Source organism: Cyprinus carpio, chromosome B19 (assembly GCF_018340385.1).
Source record: "Cyprinus carpio isolate SPL01 chromosome B19, ASM1834038v1, whole genome shotgun sequence".
Lineage (NCBI taxonomy): Eukaryota > Metazoa > Chordata > Actinopteri > Cypriniformes > Cyprinidae > Cyprinus > Cyprinus carpio.
In genome coordinates, this window is record NC_056615.1 from 2,163,938 (window position 1) to 2,181,006 (window position 17,069).

The following is a 17,069-nucleotide window of genomic DNA, read 5'->3' on the forward strand; positions in this document are numbered from 1 at the left end:
CACATCCAAACTTTAATTGAGGACAGTAAGAATTTGAGGGCTCTAGATACCGCTTTGGATGAGACTAGCTCAGGGAGTCCTGTACATTGTTCGGTTCTGGTAACAGCGCCTCTGCAGCAGGGCAACTGGGTGACTGTGAGGCGGCATAGTCGCGGGTCAAAACACCACTCTACCGTTTCGATCAGCCACTGAGAAACCTGATGAAAGTGCTCTAGTTATTGATGATTATATTGTACGGAACGTGAAAATAGAGACACCAGCCACTATAGTCCAATGTTTACCAGGAGCCAGAGCACCTGACATCTTAGCAAATTTAAAAGTGCTGGCTAATGCTAAATGACAATACAGTAAGATTGTTATTCACACCGGCAATAATGATGGTTGACTTCGCCAGTCGGAGATCACTAAAAATAACATTACCGAGGTTTGTGAACTTGCCAGTATGATGTCAGACACTGTAATATGCTCTGGTCCCCTCCCTGCTTACCGTGGTGATGAGATTGTGGAAGATTTTTATTAATAAGATTTTTATTAATCAAGTATAATCAAGATGAATCTAGCTGTTTATATATACAGTTATTATTGCATTTTAATCATATAGCCTGTGTGCTAGGGCTGCACGATTAATCGCATGCATTTGTCATGCGTGTCTCATCAGTAAAGCCGGTTCCGTGATTAGCGGTAAATGTCTGTCACCTGTTTTCAAACGGGAGCGGCAGTTAATACACAGAGCCGTAGTTCACTGACAAGCTACGCAATATTCTGTTCATAATTGAGATTAATCGCATTCGATTATGAACACGATATTGCGTAGCTTGTCAGTGAACTACGGCTCTGTGTATGAACTCCTGGTGCATTTGAAAACAGGTGACGGATATTTACCGCTAATCACGGAACCAGCTTTACTGATGAGACACGCATGACAAATGCATGCGATTAATCGTGCAGCCCTACTGTGTGCAAAAAGAAAGAGCCTGCCTGGCAGAATAGTCCAGACCTTCAGATGAGAAACATCTGGAAACATACCATAACAAGTCTTGGGGGCCCCTTCTCTCTAGGGAGGAATCAAATTGTATACATAAGGAAAACTCTATGAAATATATCGAACACTCCTCACCCTGTATAAACAAAAAGCATATAAAAGGAGAAGCCACATAAGAATCGGGAGATATTCTTTGCAAAGATCTCTCGGCTTTATTCTCCTTGAAATAAAGTATTTTCATCTGGAAATGAAACCCCCAGACTGAGTGTGTTTCTTCAGATCAGCGGCAGACGACTCCACAAGATACATAGCAGACTGTCATCACTCAATGGCTGGATGTTTAAGTGGTGCCCGCAGAATAACATAGGTTTCATAGACAATTGGAGGAGTTTCTGGGGCAGACCTGACCTGTTGATAAGAGATGGTCTTCATCCCTCCTGGGGTGGTGCCGCTCTTCTTTCTAGAAATATGGCACATAGTGTAAGAGTTTGTACGAAAGCACTTTTTGTAAATGATATGATCACTGATCATAAACTAGATGTGCTCTGTTTGTCAGAAACCTGGCTTAAACCTGATGATTACATTATTTTAAATGAGTCTACCCCCCAAGATTGTTGTTATAAACATGAGCCACGTCCAAAAGTTAAAGGGGGAGGTGTTGCTTCAATTTATAACAATGTTTTCAGTATTTCTCAGAGGGTGGGCTTCAAGTATAACTCGTTTGAAGTAATGGTGCTTCATATAACATTGTCAAGAGAAACAAGTGTTAATGATAAATACCCTGTGATGTTTGTACTGGCTACTGTATAGTGATAAAATATAACTTAATTCCCACCATATTTCTGATATTAACTATCAATCTAATCTGATTAATTTGATCGTTTACTTTTATTTTTAAATCCGCGAGTGCAGTGCACCTGCATCGCGTTAGCACTCGTTAGCTTGTCATTAGCATTTCCATTCGTGCCTATCGCTGTTTTCTTTCCTCCTCTCTCTCTCTCCGGTTTTCACAAGTTCATCAAACAACTGTGGTAAGAATCTTTCATCAAGCACGGTGAGTAATGGCTTCTCCTGCTATTGTTATTTGCACTACTTGCCACATGTATAGTTTATCTATCTCTGTCGGTGACGAGGGATTCACATGTGATAAATGCAGGGAATAGTTAGGCTGACAGAGAAGATTTCAGAATTAGAGACACGCATCCAAACTTTAATTGAGGACAGTAAGAATGTGAGGGCTCTAGATACGGCTTTGGATGCGTCTAGCTCAGGGAGTACTGTACATTGTTCGGTTCTGGTAACAGGGCCTTTGCAGCAGGACAACTGGGTGACTGTGAGGCGGCATAGTCGCGGGTCAAAACACCGCTCTTCCATTCCGATCAAAACATTAAACAGGTTCTCCCCACTCTGATGCACCCACTGTGAAACCTGATAAAAGTTCTCTAGTTATTGCCGATTCTATTGTACGGAATGTGAAAATAGAGACACCAGCCACCATAGTCCAATGTTTACCGGTAGCCAAAGCGCCTGACATCTTAGCAAATTTAAAAGTGCTGGCTAATGCTAAACATAAATACAGTAAGATTGTTATTCACGCCGGTGCTAATGATGTTCGACTTCGCCAGTCGGAGATCACTAAAAATAACATTAAAGAGGTGTGTGAACTTGCAAGCATGATGTCAGACACTGTAATATGCTCTGGTCCCCTCCTTGCTTACCGTGGTGATGAGATACATAGCAGATTGTCATCACTCAATGACTGGATGTCTAAGTAGTGCCCGCAGAATAACATAGGTTTCATAGACAATTGGACAAGCTTCTGGGGCAGACCTGACCTGTTGAAAAGAGATGGTCTTCATCCCTCCTGGGGTGGTGCCACTCTTCTTTCTAGAAATATGGCACATAGTCTTAGAGTTTGTACTTGACTAACTGGGGCCCAGGTCAGGAAGCAGACAGACTGGCTAAACCCGACCGTCTGCTAGCTGCCTCACGTCACAGAAGTCAGTTAATTCTCAGCACATAGAGACTCTTTCACCTAGATATCACACTATAGAGACTGTGTCTGTTCCCCAGGCTAGAAAATACAAAAAACGTCCAAACCAATTTAAGAGTAACAATTTAATTGAGGTTCAACAAATAAAAAACAGATGCAATACGGATAAACAAATGATAAAGCTTGGCTTATTGAATATCAGGTCCCTTTCTACGAAAGCACTTTTTGTAAATAATATGATCACTGATCATAATCTAGATGTGCTAGGTTTGACAGAAACCTGGCTAAAACCTGATGATTACATTATTTTAAATGAGTCTACACCCCAAGATTACTGTTATAAACATGAGCCACGTCCGAAAGGTAAAGGGGGAGGTGTTGCTTCAATTTATAACAATTTTGCTTTATTGACACTGTTTGACACTGTTTTCCTAATTAATGTTGTTCAGTTGCTTTGACGCAATCTTTTTTGTTTAAAGCGCTATATAAATAAAGATGACTTGACTAGTGCTGGCTGCAGATAAAGTTTTAATTGTTGGTGATTTTAATATCCATGTTGATAATTAAAAAGTTGCATTGGGATCAGCATTCATAGACATTCTGGGCCCATATTCACAAAACATCTTAAAGCTAAAATAAGCTCCCAACTTGACGATTTAGGAGAAAATGTTAAAAAAAAGTGGGCGTGTCAGTCCTAAATTTTGGACTCCTAAATTTTTGCTCTAAGAGTATTTCACAAAACATTTTAGTGCTAAAATTAGCTCCTAAATCTGTGAAACGTTAGGAGTAGTGAAGAGGACTAAATCACTACGACCAAATCTGAAATATCCTAAAATGGCTGTTGCCAGCAATCTTCCTCTGAATATTAACAGTTTAGAAAAAAAAATGGGTTGGTTTGGTTTGGAGGTTATCCTAACTCCAAATGTTTGATTCATATCCTTAATATATAGCTTTTCTTGCGTCCAGTTTGCTTTTCTTTTATGTTTGCATCTCTTACTATCAGCCATGATTATTCTACTCTGCTAATTAAAAGGCTGTTTATTGTTAGGCTGCATTAATTAGGTCAACTGGAACCAGGAACACTTCTCATAACACCCAATGTACTTGCTACATCGTTAGAAGAATGGCATCTACAATAATATTAGTCTGTTTCTCTCTTATTCCGAGGTCACCATAGCCACCAGATCCAGTCTGTATTCGGATCAGATGGTCACTGCAGTCACCCGGATCCAGTAAGTATCCAGACCAGATGGTGGATCAGCACCTAGAGAGGACCTCTACAGCCCTGAAAGACAGCGGAGACCAGGATGCGGAGACCAGGATGTTTGCATGTCTTACTATCAGCCATGATTATTCTACTCTGCTAATTAAAAAGCTGTTTATATGCTGGTCTTTGTGGTAATAGTACAATGCAGGACATCCACATGCTTACCTAACATTCATCAACCTCAAATGTGGCTTATCATCTGAAATATGTATGTAGTAGCAACTTTACATGGCAGCTCAATCTAATGTTAGCCTAGAAAAAAGGTGTGCATGTTTGAGCGGAGTGTGGAAGCTAAACAGTAGTGTGCTTGGGCTACTGCATGACAGATGGAGGCACAGGTGCGATCATTTGCTCTTAAAATACTTTGTCAATTTTGGTCATACAGATAAGAGTGATGCATCTTTTGTATCTGTAAAGACTCTACATTTATTAGTGTGCACTCAGAATAGCAATGAAATGTTGCACTTTTGTAAAATAATTAAAGCAAACATGATGCCCTTTCTGCCGTCTTGGACTCTGTGAACTTGAGCGTGTCACTTTGAAACTCCATGTATGCTTGTCTTATTACAGACGTGAAAAATATATCTATAGAGAGTGAAACTTTTAAATGAACCAATTCAAACAGAAAACAAATATTCTCATATTATATAATCCGTATGAAACATGCATACACATGCTGTGGAGTTGAGTCAGTGTTGCAGGCTTCATCTCTTAAACCGAGAACAGAAAGCACTAGAGTAACAATAAATTACGACGTTACAATAAATTAAAACGTTAATGCAGTTTACTTACTGTTTTTCCCTAACAAATTCATAATTATTATATTTGCCGGTGCGCTGTTACAAGCCTTTTTTGCATGTGCTTGAGTGCTTATTAGGCTATGTAGGCAATTAAAGGCTCATTATTATGATTTATATTGGTTATTAATAAAAGTGTGACTAATAGTCAACTGATGCTTAAAATGAACGATATCTAGTCGACCAGAAAAATCTTTAGTCAAGGGCAGCCCTAATGCATATTGACTAATTGTTTAGGAGACGCATACATATAAGAGGCTGTCAATCAGCTGAATATAAAGCCTACTTGTTTAATTAGTGACACTTAGCCTACATTTTAAAATCTTTATTTGAATGTGGCAATTAACATTTTTATTTTAAAACCTTTATTTGAATATGGCAACATAATATTGAGCTGTACAATATTTCTATGAATAAATCTCTGACAGAGACTATAAGCCAATCACTGTGTAAATAGTTAGTAAGTATGCTGACATCATCCATAGCAACGAGGTCAACCCCGCCCTTACTTTTAGCTTAAGACTTCTGTCTATTCCTTATTAAAATTTTGTCTCAGCAGCTTTGTGAATAGGTTTTAAGAAAAAAAAATCCTAGCTAAAAACTTTTACTGCTATTTAAGAGAACTCTCAATGGTAAGATAAAATGTTTTGTGAATACGGGGCCTGAACTCTATTGGGGTTAGACAACAGGTCTCAGGACCTACTCATTGTCAAAATCATACTCTAGATTTAATAATGTCTCATGGAATTGATGTTGATGGTGTTGAAATTATGCAGCCAAGCTATAATATCTCAGATCATTATTTAGTCTTGTGCAAACTTCATATAGATAAAACTGTAAATTCTACTCCTTGATACAAGTATAGTAGAACCATCACTTCTACCACAAAGCGAGCTCCTTTACGCTTAGGGAAGATTAAGGGAAACAGACTGACACCGTGGTATAATGAGTACACTCACACCCTAAAGAGAGCAGCCCGGAAAATGGAGTGCAGCTGGGGGAAAACAAAACTAGAGGTATCTCGTATTGCTTGGTGGGAAAGTAACCTATCCTACAGAAAATAATTAAAAACTGCTAGATCTGATTAGTTTTCATCTCTTTTAGAAGAAAACAAACAAAACTTCAGGGCCCGTATTCATAAAGAATCTTAATGCAAAAAGTGGCTCCTAGTGACAAAATTCTAAGAAAATTCTTAGAAATGTGGGCGTTTACTCTTAAAATTAAAGAAAAAATCCTAGTAAAGAAAAAAGTAATTCAGAAAGCATCTTAACCCTTAAAAGAGGTCTTAAGGTCAAACTTGTTAGGAGCACGGACGAGGACTTTTAAGAGGCTTAAGAGTTTCTTTAGCAGAGGAGAAAATGGCAGAAAGACGAAGAGGGTGAAGAAATGTGTTGCAGACAATGGATGACAGGGAGTTAATAAGACGCTATAGATTAGATCGTGCAGGGATCATGTTTGTGACTGATCTTATTAGAGACACGCTAACATCTCCGACACAGCGCAGAAATGCCATAGCGCCAGAACTGAAAGTAATCACTACATTACGATATTTGGCAACTGGGAAAATGCAACAATGCAGTAGTGATGATTTGGGTCTGTCACAACCTTCTGTAAGCAGAGTGATCACACAAACAATTACAGCACTTTCAGAACCTCTTATTGTGTCGCAGTTCATTTAGTTTCCACTGGACATTTCCACCTTGCAGGCTCAAAAAACTGCATTTATGAATATAGCAATCTTCCCTGGTGCACACAAGCAGGGGGAATGAACCGTTAATAGTTTGTGCTATATGCTCCCATGTCTGCTTCTTTTCCCGTGCTGTGACACCCGGCCCAAATTTTCCTTTAAGAATGGCCTTGTGTTCATCCACTAACTGGGCTAACAGTAAACACTGTTCCTCTGTCCAGTTGGGCTTTCTTGCCCTTTTTGATTTTGATTCCATGTTTAATACATTAAAATCAACATTCAAACCACCACTTAAATAGACAGCAATCAGTGCAATTGGAAAGAGTGGAACAATTTTTATCATTCTAAGCCAATCAAATACGTTTAAGGGAAATAAAAACATGGTAAATTAAAAAAAAAAGGATTTATATGCACACACATAATGTGTGTGCGTGTGTGTGTGAGAGAGAATGGTCAAATAGGAAAAATTACGCATGTAAATACAAAGTGAAGGATTAGAATAGACCCTATACTTAAAATCTCTCTTTTTTTCCTTCTTGGACAACCAACCAATCACAGTCTTCAAAAGATTGTGTCACACATAGCAACGGGGTCAACCCCGCCTCCTCACTAAGATGAAAGTTTTTGTCTTTTCCTTACTCAGAGTTGCTCTCAGATCGGTCCTGAATCGCTCTTAAGCTAAGACTCCTACGTAAAAGTTTTTAAGCTAAATAAAGAGTTTTCTGAGAGGATTCTTAGAATCCTTATGAATACGGGCCCAGGTATTTATTCAATACAGTGGCTAATTTAACTAAAAATAAAGCATCAACAAGTGTTAACATTTCCCAACAGCACAGCAGTAATGATTTTATGAACTACTTTACTTCTAAGATCGATACTATTAGAGATAAAATTGTAACAATGCAGACGGCAGCTACAGTCTCGCATCAGACAGTGCACTATAGATCCTCTGAGGAACAGTTCCACTCATTCTCTACTATAGGAGAGGAAGAATTTATGGACTTGTGAAATCATCTAAACCAACAACATGTATGTTAGACCCTATTCCATCTCAGCTCCTTAAAGAGGTGCTTCCAGAAGTCATAGATCCTCTTCTGACTATTAATTCATCATTCTCATAAGGATATGTCCCCAAAACCTTCAATTGGCTGTTATTAAGACTCTCATCAAAAATCCACAACTTGACCCCAAAGAACTAGTTAATTACAGACCGATTTTAAATATCCATTTTTTGTTCAAGATACTAGAAAAAGTAGTATCCTCACAATTATATTCCTTCTTAAGAGAAAAATGGTATCTGTGAGGATTTCCAGTCAGGACTTAGACTGTATCATAGTACTGAGACTGCTCTAATTAGAGTCAAGTCAAGTCACCTTTATTTACATAGTGCTTTATACAAAACAGATTGTGTCAAAGCAACTGAACAACATTAATTAGGAAAACAGGTTGTAAATAATGCAAAATGACAGTTGAAGCAGTTCATCATTGAATTCAGTGATGTCATCGTTCAGCTCAGTTCAGTGTAAATAGTATCTGTGCAATCATTTGCAATAAAGTCAACGATATCGCTGTTAATGAATTCTCCCCAACTAAGCAAGCCATAGGGGACAGCGGCAAGGAACCAAAACTCCATCGGTGACAGAATGGAGAAAAAACCTTGGGAGAAACCAGGCTCAGGGGGGGGCCAGTTCTCCTTTGGCCAGACGAAACCAGCAGTTCAATTCCAGGCTGCAGCAAAGTCAGATTGTGCAGAAGAATCATCTGTTTCCTATGGTCTTGTCCCGGTGGTAGTCTGAGACAAGTTCTTTACAGGGGATCTGGGGCTAATCTAGTTGTCCTGGTCTCCGCTGTCTTTCAGGGCTGTAGAGGTCCTTTCTAGGTGCTGATCCACCATCTGGGCTAGAAACGTACTGGATCCGGGTGACTGCAGTGACCATCTGATCTGGATACAGACTGGATCTGGTGGCTATGGTGACCTCGGAATAAAAGAGAAACAGACTAATATTAGCGTAGATGCCATTCTTCTAACGATGTAGCAAGTACATCGGTGTTATGGGAAGTGTTCCCGGTTCCGGTTTACCTAATTAATGCAGCCTAAAAATTCTCTAGAGAGATGGATACTACAGAGGAAAGATGGGAGGGTGAAAGGGAGCATAGGTTTTATCTAAAAATAACCGCTATAGGGGTTGGTGGCCGCCTAGGTTCTCTCTGAGGTCTAGGGGGTTTTGGGGGCCTGGAGAAGTTTTGACATCCCCTGACTTTTGTGCTTTTTTCAGTTGCTTATAAATAGATACATGGCTAAAGTCTAATAACACTGTTATCAGTACAAACTGGGCTATAATAATATGCAAATAGCATGTGTGTACATGATTGTGTTTTTGAGAAAACAATGTTTATGCGTGGTTAGTAAAAAAAACTACAATTTTGAAGTCACTGATATAAGGTCATAAAACACCTAGAGAAAATTTGTTCACAAGACTGTAAAACCTGGAGCTTGTAGCCTAGAATTTTTGCTTCAAAATGATGTGAAAATCATCTTGTTTACTCACTCACAGAAAACAATAGATTGATTTAAAATTTCTAAGACACTTTTTGTTTCAAAAAAGCATATATGCGAGTAGGCGTCAACTATCATGAATATTTGTGTGATTCACACCTGAGAATACAAAGGCCTGCATAATGAGCTGCATAATGAGCCTTTCAGTCAGGTATGTGACCGAGAGGGAAGAGTTACAAGAAAGAATGTGAGGACAAAATAAATGTATATATTTTTATGTTTGTAGTTTATTTAGAATATATTTAATTATCCCCAATAATAACCTGAGATTCACTTGTGATTGCAGTTAAAGAGTTTATTAGGAACAATCAAAGCTGACTTTCAAAGCTGAATTTTTAGCATCATTACTCCAGTCACATGATCCTTCAGAAATCATTCTAATATTCTGATTTGCTACTCAAAAAAAAAAAACATTTATTATTATTATTATTATTATTATTAATTTTGAAGAGATTATTTTTTTTATTAATTGAAAGAACAGCATCGTTTCTAACATGATTATTGTATTTATCACTTGTGTGCTAAATAAAGTTTATATATATACACATATATATATATATATATATAATATTTATATATATAAGTTTATATATAAATGGTATAGTGTATATTGTTACACTTGGAGTAAGACTGGAGTAATGATGCTGAAAATTTAGCTTTGATCACAGGAATAAATTAAATTTTAAAATATATTCAAATAGAAAGCAGTTATTTAAAATAGTAAAAATATTTCACAATATTATTGCTTTAGCAAATGCAACTTTCTGTATTTTGGATCAAATAAATGCAGGCTCATGTGTCATGTTGAAATGTTTAAATGAACATCACATACCTGGCATTTCCAAAATGTATATTGTTTATGTGCTCTGAAGGACATACTTTTTTGAAGAGATTTTGAAGAGATGGGAGTGTGTGCCTTGCTTGGTCTTAGCTGTGTTCCAGGTTCCTGAGTGGGCTGCTTATTTGCATTTGCTCGCTTTGCAACAGGTTATTATTTATCTGAAATAAAAAAAGTAAGCATGCTGTTTATGCAAATAAACTGCATTATTAACATTATTGTGATGATCCCTGATACTATTAGTAATTTATAGGGAAAAAAGAACAGAATTACCACAAAGCACATTTGTTGTCAGTGATATTTACAGCTTACTTGATAAACTTTTTTTACCACAGACGATGGCAAACACCAATGACGGGGTATAATACATTCAAAATATTTACACCAGAGCTGTCTATGTTATAGAACATAAAAAAAAAAAACGTCCTGGCATCGTGAAACATTGAGATGATGTAAATGAAACTTCATAATGTTTCACCTGATTATACATTTAGTCAGGAATTCTAGTTTGGAAGAAGTCTAACTAGTAAAATGTGTACAAGTTATATTAAAACGTATACAAGTAGATTAATATTTGTTTTTTGTATGATTTGAGATTAGTAATATCAAGCCGCTTCGTTCTTCTTTCTGAGGTAATCCAAATCTTATTCCTCTCAGCAGTCTTATTGAGGTGAATTATGTCTTATTCATCTCAGCGCGAAGCAAACAGTAACATTTAAAAAATGTGAAGTGCAGTCTGATGAGGGCGGTTACCTGCCGCGAGCTTCACGTGGATGCTTATAATAACAATAGCGCGCTCGGCGCGTGGGCGTGGTCGTATTAGATATAATGAAGGGATATGTGAAAGACTGGGCATCGCGTTGTTTTCATGTTGATTACTTTATCAAAGAATATTTGTGTTTGGTAGCACTTGCTTAGTTTAAAAGTAGACAGCTTTCTATAGATATATCTCTCATGTCTCTGTGTTGAGTATTCACTGAGTTACAGTTCATTTCAATGACGCGTTTCTAAATAAAGATCACCGCAGACCAAGGCTGCAGACAGCGCACTCTGTTTGTTTTCTTTATTTTATAAATGCACAAAGTTTTGTTGATATCATGTGTGTATACAATTAAAAGTAGACCCTTTACAGATTCGTTTGATGTATTGCTTTTATCAGTATGATCAAAACTGAAAGTGTAATTTAAGTTCTTTTCAGTCTTATCATGGGAATTTGCCTCAAAATGCGTATCCGTGTTAGCCGACTCCAGAGGGTTAAGGAAACAGTTTGACACTGTGTTATAATGAGCACACTCATGCCCTAAAGAGACCAGAAAACAAAACTAGAGCTATTTTGTATTGCATGGCGGGAAAGTACCCTATCCTACAGAAAAGCATTAAAAACTGCTAGATCTGATTACTTTTTGTCTCTTTTAAAATAAAACAAACATAACCCCAGGTATTTATTCAATACAGTGGCTAAATTAATGAAACATAAAGCACCAACAGGCATTGACATTTCCCAACAACACAGCAGTAATGACTTTATGAACTACTTTAATTCCAAGATCGATACTATTAGAGATAAAATTGTAACCATGCTACAGTATCGCATCAGATATAGTGCGCTATAGATCCCCTGAGGAACAATTCCACTCATGCTCTACTATAGAAGAGTAAGAATTTTATAAAGTTGTTAAATCATCTAAACCAACAACATGTATGCTAGACCCTATTCCATCTAAGCTCCTAAAAGAGGTGAGATTGAGGATGGGCTGGAGGCTGCCATCCTTCTTGGGGAGGAGGAAGTATTGGCTGTAAAACCCTGACTTGCTCTGAGCTGGGGGAACCATTTTTACGGCCTCTTTCACCAGTAAATTCATCACCTCAAAGCGTAGGACGTGTGCGTCTTTGCTCTGAACCAAGGTGGGAACCACGCCGCGGAACTGCAGGGGTCTTCGAGTGAGCCGAAATGTATAACCTTGATTCATTTTCCCCAAAACCCAGGCTGACACTCTGGGGATGGCCTGCCAGACCTTGGCTGATGTGGTAAGGAGTTGGACTAGATCGGGAGGTGGGTCTTGTTATTCGTTTACAAATACAATATTTAAAAAACAAATAATGACTGTTTTTTTTTTTTTTTTTTTTATTTTCGATTACATGCTCAAAATGGGAAATACGAAAAACGCCTCCACCACAAATCTGATTTTGATATTTAGTTATCCAATTTGGCCTGACCCGGATGTAGCTGTGAAACAGGGTTGCCGAGTCTGCATAACAACACCCTTCCAATTGCTGATCAATCTAGCCACAAAACGGCCATCATTATCCCAACTGAATTCCAGTGGTGTTCCCCTTCTAAAAAAAATAAATTAAAAAATGTAATAACTTTCCGGGGAGTAAAATTAGCGTTTTTGGGTGGTAAATATTCCGTTCCACTTCCAGGGAGGGAAGGAGGAACATTCAAGCGGGAAACCATATACCTGGCAACACTGATGAAAGAGCGCATGCGACCATCACTGTCTGACAATCAATCACAATGGAAAGTTTTGTGTTCTTCAGAGGTAACAAGCGAATCACTTTAAAAGAAAATGACCTTGCAACTGACAAGATCGGCAGGATCTTTCAGGTAAAGTTACTGTAGATTCAACTACAAATGCCATTTCACACTGCACGGACCAAGGCACTTTGCCTGGTTTCGTCGGATCAGTGTGTTGGCTCTGTTAGCATTTGTTTAGGTAATTTGGTGATTGTAGACCGTGGTCGGAGTCTGTCGGTGTAGGGTACCTCTCTATGTCTATTAAAAAAAAATCACTATGCTCTTTACAAAACTTTTGTTCAGAATACACCATTTTGATGTTCTGTCAGAAGGGAGGCCCACTGTCTTTGAAAACAATTGGATGCCATCTGTTAAATTACACCATAAATTCCAGTGGCCTGATAAATATCCTGAACTTGTTTATATTGAAAATAAATATCTTTAAGGTCCATGGCCCCAGTTTGTACATCACTGATGACAACAATGTGGCTCTGTTTCCTGCGCCTGATGGCCACTTCAGTCTTCTTGACCTCACAGTAAGGGGGCATTATGAGGTGCACGGTGAGAGCATCACCGTGGAGTGTTCACCTAATACACCTGTAACGCCCAACCCTACTCGCTTTTCCTTCCACCAGCCAGTCAGTGCAGCAGCGGGTTCTGCAACTGGTTCTTCTGCAGTTCCAAGAGCAACTATGCCAAAAACTTTCCAAAGGTAACCAAATTAAACAATTCCTCTTTGTAAAAACTTGAAACAACTGAATATGTTACACCTAGTACATAATTTAAGCATCACAGTATAATAGTATATAAAACAATTGAAGACTTTACATGCTTTCAGTGCATTAGTTACTTTGTCATCCAGTCACACAAGTTAATTGCCAAAAACATAAAAATGCTGCATGCATGTAAACAATATACCCCTGGTTTCATAGACAAGGTTTAAGTCTAGTCCCGGACTAAAATGTTTGTTTGAGATGTTTTGAAAGCTAAGATATCTTAAAATGTTTCAGTGCCATTGTTTTGTCTCAAGATGCTCAGCAGTAATGTTTTTTTTTTTTTTTTTTTTTTTATACGGAACATTTATAAAAGCTACTTTAATGCCTTAATTGAACTAAGGCCTAATCCCGGCTTAATATAAGCCCTGTCTGTGAAACCAGGCCATAATGTACAGGAAGAGGATTCTAATATCAAATGTGTAAAAATGCCTTTGTTTTTATAATTATTTAGGAATATTTTCATTGCTGAACCTCATGATGGCAAGTTGGAGACCAGCAAAACGTTAACGGTGCGTTTTTCTGAGTTTGAGTCTTCTGTTTCGGGTATTCTGAGTAAAGTTAAAGAGGCCCTTGGACAAGAAGACTCACTGATCCTGACTGATGGCCAAGGAAAGGAAATCCTGGATTCTGAAGGAACCAGAGGTATAATTAACATTTTGTATTTCTTATTACAGCAGCATTTTCACTACCTCAAGAACACAACATATAAATACAGCATACTTTGTTTTAAATGCTTCATAATCATGTTAGAAATTATTCCAAATCTTTTGTTTTATAAATTATTTACTATACAGGATCAGCATACTGGAAGCAGAATGCACGGAAAGTATTTGCTGTGCTGCAGGAAGAATTCCTGCAGCTACGAGAAAGTAAAAGGAGGAGACTGAGGTACAGAAACTGCTGCATTTCATTATTAATTAAATTCATTACAATTTAAATCACATTTGTATGGATTGTCAACTAAATTTGCTACATATTCAGTATTTTCTTAAAAGTATATTTGAGAATTCAGGTCCTAGTGCAGATGCACAGCATCACTTGGGCTCAGTTGGGGCCACTAAATTCAGATGGGTTGATAGACTGGGACCTTAATTACTCTGTTTATTACAACAATTACTTTTGTAATTGTTGTAATAATATTTTCTGTTTATTACGAATACTTTACTTAACATGTTATTTAAAGTCACAGGTTAATACATAGGATTACAGTTAGACTGCATGAAGCCCTTGAGACTTTAATAGGTTTATAATGATCAAAGTATAGTTAAAATGATTGTATCTGCTTACTTTCACTGTGAATACACTATCTGTTGAAAACAAATGTAATAATTTTTGCCTTGTATGATTTAAATGTTTTCCAGTCGAAGAGAAGATACTGGCCTCCAAGAGGTTGTGGACACTATTGAAGAGGTTGTGGCAGCAGCCCAGGGACTGCAAGCAGTGTCCACAACGATGAAAGAGCTAATGGAATTTGCCAATTCCAATCGGAGGACGACAGTATCCCTTACAGATGCAGAAACCACAGCTGTCAGAGATGCTTTTGCGTGTATAATCTGCAAAGGTTTGTATAATTTAATATTTTATTCTTCAAAATAATATTTTAAAATATTATTAAATTGTGTAAAATCATCAAGCAGTGACTGAACCTACCATTTTATGTAATAAGAAAAAAATATATAATTTGTTTGTGCTAATCTAAACTTTATGAATACAATTGATTTACCACTTTCCACAAAGACAACAGTGTTCCACAAATGTATCAAATAGTTCTCAAATACTGTAACTGTAGTATTTAAAACTGAATCAAATTTGCAGGTCCAATGAACGAGCCCATGGTTTCATCATGATGCCAAAGCTTTATTGGCTGCAGGATTAGCATTGATGAATGGCAAACAAATTCTCCCTCCTGCCCAAAATGCCGTGCTGGTGATTCTGGCAACAACATACAAAGACTCATGGGCCTATCTGATGCATTGGCTGCACTCAGAAACATACTCTTGGATTAATACTATGTACTAGTATTATCAAACGTTGCACAATTGCGTTTTACTGTTGTTTCTTTGTCCTTCATCTCAAGATATGCAGTTCTAGTGCACAGTTAGATGTGCATCATTCCATATGGTTATTTCATTTTGTTTTGCATCCAATCTGTTTATTGTATTATCCAATACAATTTTACACAACTGTTTTTTTTTTTTTTTTTTTTTTTTGCAAAATACAAACTGAAGCAAAATGTTTAATATATTTATGTCTTTGAATTGAAGAGTTTGAACAAGAAATTTTAAAAACAACAGAGTTCTTGGCAAAAATAGACGTCTGTTTATTCAACTGAGATTTGGGCATGGTGGCAGCTAAATACATGCATACATAAATTTAATCCATTATTTGTATACCCTGGCTGATTTTATAGACTTCACAGCAGAAGTCTACTACATGCCTAATTAATACTGCCTAATTAAGACTTCACTGCTTAAAAAAAAAAAAATAGAGAATTGATGTCACTTTTCATACATATCTTTGGGTTACATTTATGAGGTAAAGAAATGCATCCTGAAAAAGGCTATATTCACTGTTCACTGCTTGATTGAAAAGTAGAGAGATGTCTGAATACTTTTCTACAAAGTCCTGCTCTGCATGACATCTGTCCTCCTCAGAGGAAAAGGGGTCCGTTCCAAAGGTAGACATCCAAGTCAGCGACGATCCCAACTCCCGCTCGTATATATTTGCCACAACAGAGGCATTGGGCAGCAGCTCATCTGAAATTTTTGATGGACATCCACTTGCTGCAAGTTCTTTGGGTATTCTACGGCCTAAAACAATTAAGCATGGCAAACAGCAGCTATCAAAGTGAATGGGCCCTGAAAGTGAATGTGCCGTGATTTTAAAGTGCCTATTCAGAAAAATATTGTAAAGTCCTCAGAGCATACCTGGGATCCTATGAGCATTCCATGCCTGCACTACTCTATTTAGTCCAATTTGGCTTAACTGATATGCCAAGTTTGAAGTGCAGAATTTAGTCATACTGTCTTCCATCTTGATGACTTCTTGGTCTAGCAGGTGCACCAGGGCCTGTTTCAATGGGTAGTTCACCCAATTGTTCACTTCAGGCCAAATCCTTTCTAAGATTCTGAAAAACAATGTTTCATATTATATGAAACACAGTGAAGAATGTATGAACTAATAAGGAAAATAAATTGCCAGTTTGAAATGCACATATGTATTATTAATTACATATTTTTATATTGGTTGTAGTAGTCTTATAACTGTTATCAGCATTGCAAAAACCTCACCATTGTTAAAGCTGTTTGGAGGTATGGTTGTCTGCTGAGGTTGTGTCTGTGTCTTGACAGCTTCTCTTGCATGTATAGGGACATGTAAAATTCCCTACCACGGTCAACCCTGAGCTGGTCCCACATGCCATAGTTAACTACAGCAGGTCTGAAATAAAAATATGTAAATTTGTTGTATGTGCACATGACAATTCTGAGAAATGCAAAGACAATTTTTAGCTTTTTTTTTATGTTGACAGCAATGCATATTCACTGGGTAACATTTCAGTATGGCAAACACATAGTCACTATTAACTATGACTTTTGACTCCTAATTTACTGCTTATTAATAGTTAGTAAGGTAGTTGTTAAGTTTAGGTATGGG

General features: G+C 37.5%; 1 protein-coding gene across 1 annotated transcript; it reads left to right on the forward strand.

Moving 5' to 3' along the window:
* Positions 1–12,480: 12,480 nt before the first annotated feature.
* Positions 12,481–15,555, forward strand: LOC122140639. Its single transcript, XM_042745028.1, has 5 exons — positions 12,481–13,351; positions 13,867–14,057; positions 14,210–14,303; positions 14,777–14,976; positions 15,231–15,555. The coding sequence occupies exons 1-5, from the start codon at positions 12,894–12,896 to the stop codon at positions 15,260–15,262; spliced, it is 975 nt and encodes a 324-aa protein (XP_042600962.1). The 5' UTR covers positions 12,481–12,893; the 3' UTR covers positions 15,263–15,555.
* The last annotated feature ends 1,514 nt before the right edge of the window (positions 15,556–17,069 follow it).

Bases quoted from the DNA above. Each gene is read 5' to 3' on its own strand.
- LOC122140639 (XM_042745028.1), top strand. From the start codon at position 12,894: ATGTCTATTAAAAAAAAATCACTATGCTCTTTACAAAACTTTTGTTCA. The intron at 14,058-14,209 runs GTATAATTAACA...TTTACTATACAG, and splicing joins GGATTCTGAAGGAACCAGAG to GATCAGCATACTGGAAGCAG. The intron at 14,304-14,776 runs GTACAGAAACTG...AATGTTTTCCAG, and splicing joins AGTAAAAGGAGGAGACTGAG to TCGAAGAGAAGATACTGGCC.